The 11,127-nt window shown below is 36.9% G+C and overlaps 1 protein-coding gene across 1 annotated transcript in view; it reads left to right on the top strand.

Moving 5' to 3' along the window:
- LOC114004650 (cilia- and flagella-associated protein 47-like) overlaps positions 1 to 11,127 on the top strand; it is a 66,692-nt gene that overhangs the window by 4,809 nt on the left and 50,756 nt on the right. The window contains exons 4-6 of the mRNA XM_027765700.1: positions 1,853 to 1,930; positions 4,702 to 4,846; positions 9,620 to 9,714. Coding sequence (XP_027621501.1) covers positions 1,853 to 1,930; positions 4,702 to 4,846; positions 9,620 to 9,714 — 318 coding nt within the window. The remainder of the gene's footprint in view (positions 1 to 1,852; positions 1,931 to 4,701; positions 4,847 to 9,619; positions 9,715 to 11,127) is intronic.

Genomic DNA, 11,127 nt, shown 5'->3' with positions numbered 1-11,127 from the left:
AAAAAAAAGAGGGTAATGGAAATTTCCACTAAATTAAAAATAGATACTTTCAGTCATTGTGAGGCATTTTTTGCATGGAATCATAGTGATATTTGGCATTATGGCTTTTGATAAGCACTTACTAGTCACAGAAAAAAGGATTTTTTAAAAAATGGCATCAGTGAGGTAGCTTAGGAAAAAATAATCAACTTTAAAATGTTAATTTTTTTTTTTTTTAAAGAGACTTTTGCTATAGGGTGTGTGTGTGAGATGGAATTTGCTTAAACAATTATACGTTCAGATCATCTAAAACTCTTATTTTGTAGGAATTATCCAACTAAATTTTTAACTCACTATCTTAATTTTCTTGGAGGCATTTGAGTGCTCAGGCAATCCTTGGTTTAGTTGCTACTGCTTTCAGGTTTTGTGACCTTTAGAAAAATCTAAGGTATGTGACCTATGGTAGTTTCTCTCACTTTGAAATTAGGAGTATTAATATTAGTTAAGTCATAGACTACAGAGCACTAAAAAGGTGATAATCTGGACGAGCTCCATGGTCTGATAGCAGGATGCCACATGGCCAGCCATGCATTGTGTGTATGAGCACCAAATCCTGAAACAAGGGAGTCATGGAAGAGAAGAGACTGAGATGTTGCCATTCCTCTTGGAGGGTGCTGTCTCCCCTCTCTCTCTCTCTGTCTCTCTGGAGAGCCCATGTACCCTCTAGCAAAATAAAGGGGGAGAAGAGGGAGGGGTATACTGTACTTGACCCAGCAGACTTCCAAACGATTTTGAAAAATGGAATTAAACTATGTTTATTTTGGAGTTGAAAAATTTGAAATCCATGTATAGTTTTCTTTTTTCATAACATGCATTTTTCATGAACTTTTGAAGACTCCTCATATACCCAGGAATTTCTAGCTGCTATTATTACTACTATGTTTTTTATGAATTTTAGTATTTTTCTTTTTCTGTTTTTTTTTTGGAGAGGTTTGTGCTATAGGGCATGTGCGCTTGCCAGAAAGATAGAGAGAGACAGAGAGACAGAAAGTGAGAAATCACCCCCCAGGGGATTGGACATGCTGCAATCCCTTCTCCATTCTCCTCTCGGGATCTTGAGCATGCACGCACATGCGCCAGGCGTGAGTTTAAGTCACCGGGTCTGGGACTCGAACCGTAGTCGACTACATGAGAGTTCAGCGACATAGCCATTATGCTAACTGCTGGTCCCAAATTTTAGTATTTTTCTATGGAAGAAATATACTGCACTCAGTCTCCTGTGCGTTCTTTTATTTTTTAAATAATCTGTTGAAATCAAACAATAACCTAAAGAGAGTAGCAATAAACTCTAGTCTAATGGGCAGAACAGTGCAGTCAAATTCACAAGTTTTCAGCTGATTGTTTATTTTTTTTTTTTTTTTTTTAAGATTTTTGCTATAGGACACATGCACTCGCTGTAGAGACAGAGAGAGACTGAGAAACACAAAGTGAGAAATCACCTTCCAGATGGGATGGTCACATCACAATCCCTTCTCCTCCATTTTCATCTTGGAATCTGGGGCATGCATGCACATGGGCCCGGCATGAGCTTTAAGCTGCTGGGTACTGTGGTCAATCATGTGAGAGTCCATTGATGTAACCAATACGTCATCTGCTGGTCCCTGTAGTGGTTTTTAATGGTTCAACACTCACTTTTCTTAGGAGTATCAATTCTGAAAAACAAGAAATGTGATAGCAGCCAGATCTTCTATATCTATAATGTGTAACTAATACTTAAATTATAAAATGTTGTATAAATGCCAGGATATACTAGCACTATAAGATCACATTTTAATGTGATTTTATATAAACTTTTGTATTTCTCCTAAATAAGATTGCTATTCGTCGTGCAAATGCCATAGACCTTAGAATTGGTGGATGTGTTGAGATTGCTGATGTTGAAATCCATCCAGTGAGTATTTTACCTATTCTTGTGATCAATTTATGGGCGTGATAATTTTTCTTATGTCTCTAGTCATCCCACTTATATATTAAGATATTTTACGATATATTAATGCCTTATAAATAACTATATGAAAAGTTAAAATTAATATGTATGCAATACAAGTATTAAATGATGAAACAGAATACTGAATGCATGTTTAACAGTTTACACTGAACTTACGTGGTGAAATAGTAGCAAAACCATTAAAATCAGCTGTAGACTTCATCAGGATCCTATCCCTTGTAAGAGATAATCACTCGCATATAAATAATGACACTGCATATGCATGAATGCCCTAACTATTCATTATCTAATTTAATTTGTTTTCTGAGACAGAGATAAACTATTTCTACTCTCTGTCGAGTTACTTTAAATGGAATACTTTGTTTTCAATATTGATCTAAATGGTGTGTGATTATGTTATTTATCATCACTATGGCATCACAATTCTTTGGACAGACATACTACAGTTTACTCACTTATTGTTCACCTAATTACGTGTTTCTCTTTCTGTTGATATAAATACTGTAACTGTGAATGTTCACATGCATATTTTCTAAGATACATCCATGAGGAACCAGCAGTTAGCGTAATGGCTATGTCACTGGACTCCCACGTAGTCGACCGCGGTTCGTGTCCCGGACCCGGTGGCTTAAAACTCACGCCGGGCGCGTGTGCGTGCGTGCCCAAGATCCCGAGAGGAGAATAGAGGAGAAGGGATTGCGGCGTGACCATCCCCCCTGGGGGGTGATTTCTCGCTTTCTGTCTCTCTGTCTCTCTCTGTCTGTCTGGCGAGCTCACGCACCCTATAGCAAAAAAAAAAAAAAAAAGATACATACATGAAAGTTTCTTTAGAAGTGTAGCTTCTGAGACATAAACAATATGTGTGTTTGACTTCACAAGATAATTTCGAAAATTTCTTCTTGAGTTTCCATCGTGCCACAAATTTTATTGTTAAAGTAAGTTTTTGCCAGTCTATTGAGTATAAAATTATACTTCACTGCAGTCTTTATTTGCATTTTCTGAACTATAGTCACATTCATTTTTTGGAAAATTATTATTTGTGTCCCAGTAAAATTTTGTTCTGCAATTGATATAGTGTGTACACCTGTAGGTGCACACACACATGCACATCCCCACCCTACCCCCCAAAAGTCCTTTAAGAATGAAAGCTAATCTCATCTATCTAAAGAAATTTTCCCTGATTTTTTTCAGAGCAGACCTACACTCCCCTCCATTGTGACATTGATAAATTTTCACAAACACCTTCTGCTCTGGGAAGCATCATCATTATGGTAGTTGCCATATTATTTTTTTAGTTATCTGCACTTTTGTTTTTCTCTCTTGGCTAGTACTGCAACATAGAGCATTATTTTAGTGTTGAACTATAATAAATTGAGCAGAAATTGATGTTAAAAAGGTCATTGTAGGCTCTAGCTTTAAGTTAGGATTTTTCTAATCTCTCTTTTATTGTGTAGTGAAGGCTAACTTCAGATAGACTGACAGATATTAAGCTATTATACATTGTCCAAGGCTGTGGTGATTACTGGAGATTAAACCCTGTCATATCCAGAGTGTATTTTTTTTCCATTGTTATGGTGACCCTCCTTGAAAAATATTAGACAGTACTGAGACTTTTGTTACTCTGTTTTCTAATTCTGAAGTCATTTTGGGCATGTTTTGCATGTTATAGTACAATAGAATAATTAATAGGACCTTACACTGAGATATTTTTATCAATATCCCCTTATTATATCAGATTTTATATGAATCTGCTTTTAAAAAATAATATTCTAGCATCACTATATATTCAGCAATATATTCATTAACTGTATACTTGGGCATTTACTATGTGTCTGAATAATATTTGGAAAATTTTATCCAGATGAAATACAAACAAGTCCAAAATAGTATAAGAGGAGCAATTTTTTTTACATATACAAAGTGTTGAATTTTCATTACCCATTTTGGACTTAACAAAGTTCACATATAGAAATGCGTTGACATTTTAAATGAAACAACCAGAGCCAGTTGACCTGAATACAGTATTTTTTCAATATTAGGATACTGTTTGCTCAACCTCCTTTTAATGTTATATGTGACTCTTTTGTTAAGGAACTGTAGGGTATCTATAATATAATAACTCTACCACAAAGAGGAATTCCACAGAATTTTGTGGTATAGGCACATACCTGCATATGGCCTAGAATTTAGGTACATTCAATAAACATTCCATATCGGGCCAGCAAATGGCACTGTGGTTAAGGTGCTGGACTCCCACATGGCCTGCTGTAGTTAGAGTCCTGGACCTGGCTTCTTGAAACTCATACCATGCATGTGGGCATGCATGCCCAAAATCCTGAGAGGAGCATGAAGGAGAGGGAATTGTGGCTTGATCATTCCCCTGGGGGAGGGGGTGATTTCTCATTTTTTTTGTCCCTCTGGCAAGCTCATGTGCCTTATACCAAAAAATCTCTGAAAAAGAAAAAATCCTTGTATATTTAAGGTGAGCAGCAGGTAGATGCTAGGGATACAAATACAAATTAGACTTAAGGTGCTGTAGGAGAGAGAGATATATAAACAAATAAATGGACTATGTGATATCACAATATAAATAAACATAAGGAAAAGAAGTACTCTTAAGCACAGTGATTAATTGTGCCTTATCTAAGTGAGACTTGAATGACATTATATCAGGCAATTATACTTTCTAATTATTCTTTCTTTTTAAATTTTAGAATGTATTTAATTTCAGTGGCACCTATGTGGGCGCTACTGAAATTATTCCATTTGTCATCAAGAACAAAGGTTTAACACGTGCCAGAGTGGCATTTAATCTAGAAAAGTTTCCGAATTTTTCAATGGATCTTAAAAACAAGTCAGGTATGTATCTTATATTGTAATGGTATTAATGTAAATGCAAAATGGTTTTAAATTGCACTAAAGTATAATTGTTAAAAATCATTTGTAACACGTGCCAGAGTGGCATTTAATCTAGAAAAGTTTCCGAATTTTTCAATGGATCTTAAAAACAAGTCAGGTATGTATCTTATATTGTAATGGTATTAATGTAAATGCAAAATGGTTTTAAATTGCACTAAAGTATAATTGTTAAAAATCATTTGTACAGGGACCAGCAGTTGATGTAATGGCTATGTTGCTGGACTCCCATGTAGTTGACCGTGGTTCGAGTCCTAGACCCGGTGGCTTAAACTCATGCCGGGAATGTGTGCGTGCGCGCCCACGCTCCTGAGAGGAGGATGGAGGAGAAAGGATGTCAGCATGGCCACTCCCCTGGGAGGTGATTTCTTGCTTTCTGTCTCTATCTCTCTCTCTGGCAAGCACATGCACCCTATAGCAAAAACCTCTAAAAAAAAAAAGGTAAAAAAATAATTTGTACAAAGCACTTATGCTGAAATATATTAGTCACTCAATGTATTCTTTTTGTAGAGGTTTTTGGCTTAGGGCACATGTGCACACCAGAAAAGGAGACAGAGACAATGAGAGGAAAAGTGAGAAGGGGATATGATCACGCTGTAGTCCCTTCTCCCCCTTTCTCCTCCTGGGATCTTGGGCATGCACACACACGTGGCTGGCATGAGTTTCAACCAATCAGATCTGGGACTCAAACTGCATTCGGCCATGTGGGAGTCTACCGACAAAACTACACCATCTGCTGACCCCCACAGTGTGTATTTTTATGCTCTATAATTCATCATTGCTTTGTTTCTATTATAGTAATATAAGAACACTTCAGTAATACATGACATATATCTGTGCTTACTAGCTGGTAATACTAGTATAATAAATCAAGGATGTTATGTATGAGTATATATTATTAATGACAATAAAATTATTAATTGCTAGTTTTAATTGCTCAAGAATTTTATATATTTGGAAAGTTCTTTCTATGTTTAGTCACATATGAGGTATCTTTATGTTAAATTAGGTTTAAATAAAATAAGCATTTAAAAATTTTTTTTTTTTGTCATAGAGTGAGTGACCTCACTGGAGGGAGACAGAGATATAGTGAGAGGAGAAAGGAGAAATCACTCCCCAGGGAAGATGACCATGCCACAATCCCTTCTCCTCTAATCTCCTTTTGGGATTTTGGGCATGCATGCCCAGCGTAATCTTTAAGCTCCTAGGTCTGGGACTTTAACCTTGGTCTGCCATGTGAGAGTCCAACACCTTAACCACGATGCCACCTGCTGGCCCCCAAAATAAGCATTTTCATAAGTATATTTCATCTGTGTTCTTCAGGTGGTGGAAAACTAAGGCCCATAGACCAAATCAGGCCTGGTACTGCTTTTTTTTTTTTAATAAAGTTTTATTAGAACACAGACACATTCATTTACATATTGTTTATGGCTGCTTCCATGCAATTTGGTTGTTGGAAAAGTCATGACTTATCTTTCTATGCAAAAAATGCATCAGAACTTTTCCAAGAATCTGCAGAGGTGAATAGTTGCAAGATAAAGCATATAACTCATGAAGCCTAAAATGTTTACTATCTGGACCCTTACAGAAAAAGTTTCTTGACCATTGGCTTAGTCATTTCTTCAGTAAATACTTATTTAATTCCAATGATAGGCTTTGAGTCTATGAAGACAAATAAGACATACATGTCCTCAAAAATGCATAGTAAGTTTATAAGTCATGATCTCAGTAGTAAACAACTCAGAGGGTGTAACTAACTAAAGATAATTTAATGAAGGAATTGTCTATGGAGGTTGGGGCAGGGCTAAAGGAAATCAAGAAGGGATGGAAGCTGCTCCCACCTCTAGACCTGAAGTCCAACACCTTAACCACGATGCCACCTGCTGGCCCCCAAAATAAGCATTTTCATAAGTATATTTCATCTGTGTTCTTCAGGTGGTGGAAAACTAAGGCCCATAGACCAAATCAGGCCTGGTACTGCTTTTTTTTTTTTAATAAAGTTTTATTAGAACACAGACACATTCATTTACATATTGTTTATGGCTGCTTCCATGCAATTTGGTTGTTGGAAAAGTCATGACTTATCTTTCTATGCAAAAAATGCATCAGAACTTTTCCAACAACCTGCAGAGGTGAATAGTTGCAAGATAAAGCATATAACTCATGAAGCCTAAAATGTTTACTATCTGGACCCTTACAGAAAAAGTTTCTTGACCATTGGCTTAGTCATTTCTTCAGTAAATACTTATTTAATTCCAATGATAGGCTTTGAGTCTATGAAGACAAATAAGACATACATGTCCTCAAAAATGCATAGTAAGTTTATAAGTCATGATCTCAGTAGTAAACAACTCAGAGGGTGTAACTAACTAAAGATAATTTAATGAAGGAATTGTCTATGGAGGTTGGGGCAGGGCTAAAGGAAATCAAGAAGGGATGGAAGCTGCTCCCACCCCTAGACCTGAAGGAGTAAGAGAAGGGAAGATATTATTGGAGTCTAGTACAGGGTGAAACTATGGAAGAGGGGCCAGTGGTTAAGAACTATAGCTATGAAGCAATGCAGCCATTGCCAGAACTGCAACCAAAGCAGCAAGGAAATGGGATCATGAATATGGTGACCTTTCTCTCACCTTCTTTCCCCTGATATCTCATTGGTGCTTCTCCATGCTGGAACCCAACCAGAGGCAGAAAGAGCAAGAGAGCTTGGTTGATTTGATCTGCAAAAGTCAGGACAGAGCAGAACATAAAAAATGATTATTAGATCTAGGTGTAAAATAGAGGGACCACCTGTAACAGATGGGTAAAGAATCAGATTATTGCCATATAGCATTACAGATGCTATCAGATGAGGCATGTTGCTAAGAGAATATAGATTAGGGAAAAGCTATCCTAGAATCAGCAGGGAGCAAAGATTTCTTGTAGAAGTTGATGCTCTTTAAAGTCTGGAAAAATGAAAAAACAGATACATAAGCAAAAGGAATATGTGAAAGAATGCAAATAAAAGCCTAGAAATGAGTTAGTATAATAAGTAGTTTAGGATATCCAGAGTATAGAGGTACAGGAATGAAGAAGCAAGTGGGATCCTGGTACCAAGGGCTTTTTGTGGACATCTATCCTAGCTAGAGGTTAGGCAGTATCACTAAAGGATTTATATCTAGGCAGCAGCATGATTATTAATTGTCCTTTAGGAGCACAGTTGAAAATATGCAAAGAGAAAAGTGGATGTAGAGACAGCAAGACCAGAGATAGACCAGTTAGATGTAACCATACAGGTAAGAAATGATTAGAGCCTAGACTCAAGGCAGTGATGCTGGGGATGGGAAGGAAGAGAATGCAAAGATACCGATAAATTAAAAATGCTCAGACTAGATGAACAACTAGAAAAATATATTAGGGAAGTGGAGAAAATATCTAGTCACTTCCAGTTTTTGACTAAGAGATAGGTGGCTGGAAGTACAATTCATAGTTGATGGAATTGCAGGAGGAGGACCAGGTTTGGGTGAGCAAGTTGTCTTTGAGGACCTTGTAAAATTGCCCAGGAAATATAATATAGGCAATTGGTAATACATGTGGAATCTATATTAATTTTTCAAATAATCTGGAGGTTAACACTTTGCATTCTTTGTAGATTCTAAGGCACTGAGTCTTCCTGGAAAGGATTCTCCCAGCTATTCTGAGACCAAAGTTTCAGTCCATTTCTTTTCTTTTCTTTTTTTTTTTTTAAGAATTATTTTATTCTTTCTTTCTTCCTTCCTTCCTTCCTTCCTTCCTTCCTTCCTTCCTTCCTTCCTTCCTTTCTTTCTTTCTATCTTTCTTTCTTTCTTTCTTTCTTTCTTTCTTTCTTTCTTTCTTTCTTCTTCTTTCTTTCTTTCTTTCTTTCTTTCTTTCTTTCTTTCTTTCTTTCTTTCTTTCTTTCTTTTCCTTCCTTCCTTCCTTTCTTCCTCCCTCCCTTCCTCCCTCCCTCCCTTGCTCCTTCTTTCTTTCTTTCTTTCTTTCTTTCTTTCTTTCTTTCTTTCTTTCTTTCTTTCTTCTTTCTTTTCTTTCTCTTCCTTCCTCCCTTCCTCCCTCACTCCCTCCCTCCCTCCATCTCTCTCTTTCTTTCTTTCCTTTTGTTTTTTCTTTCTTTCTTTCTTTCTTTCTTTCTTTCTTTCTTTCTTTCTTTCTTTCTTTCTTTCCTTTTCTTTCTTTCTTTTCTTTCTTTCTTTTCTTTCTTTCTTTTCTTTCTTTCTTTTCTTTCTTTCTTTCTTTCAAAATTAGACCAGAGAGGGACAGAGTGAGAAAGAAAGGGAAAGTGAGAAAGCCAGGTACGGACCTCAAACTGTGGTCAGCCATGTGGGAGTCTAGTGCCCTTAACCACCATGCCACCTGCCGGCTCCTCAGACCATTTCTTGTTCTTAACTCTTTATTCCTTTCCAAATTCATTCCAATATGACTATGATAACCTTCTTGAATTTTGAAGTTTGTTCATTTGTTTTTGTAGTGAGTTTATTATCTCTGTTTTGCTGATTAAATGTATATTTGTTCCATATTTGGGTATGTTTTATTGATTAGAATCTTGGTATTCCCCAGCATCCTTAGACAGCCCTGCACAGATATTTCAGTAATTGCTTTGTGATTGTTATGAATATATCGATGAAGTTTTTCAAAGTTCACATTTCCACATTAAATTATGGTGTATCTGGCTCTATTCAATATGTACTTTTTCCTGTCTTACAGGTGAATTAGCAGACCCTGCAATTCCTTACATATATTCTGTGGAGTTAGAGGAAAATACATCTGTGGAATGTGGCATAGCATTTTCTCCCAATGAAGTAAGTTCAGTTTTCTATTCCTCATATTACTGAAAAGTAGTAGAATTTTGCATAGTCCTAATCAAGAACCTATCAAAGATAAGTTCTATTTGTAGTGCTTTTCTCAGACATGTAGATATGCTTAGGTATACCCTATAATTCAGTAAAATGGTTGCTGGAGATGTCTCGCTCGTGCCTGCATAGTGCCTCAAGAGGTGCAGAAGACACATATGGGGAATCTATGTTCGTGTGGTATTTCTTAAGCATTTTAGAAAATTCAATAGAAGACATATTGTGAAGGAGAGGAAAGTTTAGGCTAATTAAATAATTATTTTCCAGTTGGCTTGTGCTTTCTACTTATATTGGAGTGGTGTATGCTTCATGCTCTTGGAATTGCTACCTGAAATTACCAGAGATATGCTGTGAAGACTTAAAAGAGTTGCTATGATACTGGTTCTTTTTATAGTGTCTCCTTGGTTCAGTGATTTAAAAACAACAAAGAGTTACATTTTAGCACAGCATTTAAGCTCTGTATATGAGAACCAGATCCCACATGGCCAACCCAGGTTTGAATCTCAGTCTGGTGGCTTGAAGAACATGCCAGGCACACGTGTGTGCTTCTGCAGAATCCTGATGGGATGGAGAAATGGCAGAAAAGGGATTTGGCATGACCACAACACACTAGAAGATGCTTTCTCTTTCTCTGTCTCTCTTTCTCTTTTTCTCTCTGGTGTGCACACCCCCTCTCCCCTGGCAATAAACAAACAAAAGCAAAGATGAAACATTTCCCAGAATGTCCCCCAAAGGAATGGGTACTACAGGTCAAGTTTCAGGGTCAGCTCTTGAGTCTTTTTTTTTGGAGAGGTTTTTTAGCTATAGGGTACATGCGTTCGCCAGAGAGACAGAAAGCGAGAAATAACCCCTCACAAGGGATGGCCACACCGCAATCCCTTCTCCTCTATTCTCCTCTCGGGGTCTTGGGCATGCACACACATGCGTCTGGCGTGAATTTAAGCCACTGGGTCTAAGACTCGAACCAGGGTCTACTACATGGGAGTTCAGTGACATAGCCATTACGCTAACTGCTGGTCCCAGCTCTTGTGCGCTCTTGATTCAGAGGTTCTGTAACAGAGGTACCAAGGAGAGAGCTTCAGTTTACCCATGATACAGTGGGACATGATTCTACTTCCTTTCAAATAAGAATAAAATTTCCATACGGCAATTAAAGTATAAGATTAGTATGTAAAAACTTTTTTAATATTCTAACATAACTAAACAGATGCTTTATGTTGAATAATGTTGAATAGTTGAGTGAAAACAACAACTACTAAATCCTCCTAAGTACTATTGTTAATAATCTATTTTTTGGGTAATGTTACTTTTGTTTTAGAGAGAGATTTTTTTTTTTAAATTTATTTATTCATTCATTTATTT

This window comes from Tupaia chinensis, unplaced genomic scaffold (genome assembly GCF_000334495.1).
Source record: "Tupaia chinensis unplaced genomic scaffold, TupChi_1.0 Scaffold139466_1, whole genome shotgun sequence".
Taxonomy (NCBI): domain Eukaryota; kingdom Metazoa; phylum Chordata; class Mammalia; order Scandentia; family Tupaiidae; genus Tupaia; species Tupaia belangeri.
Note: the sequence above shows the minus strand (reverse complement) of the source record. Positions and strands in the feature narration are given on the sequence as shown.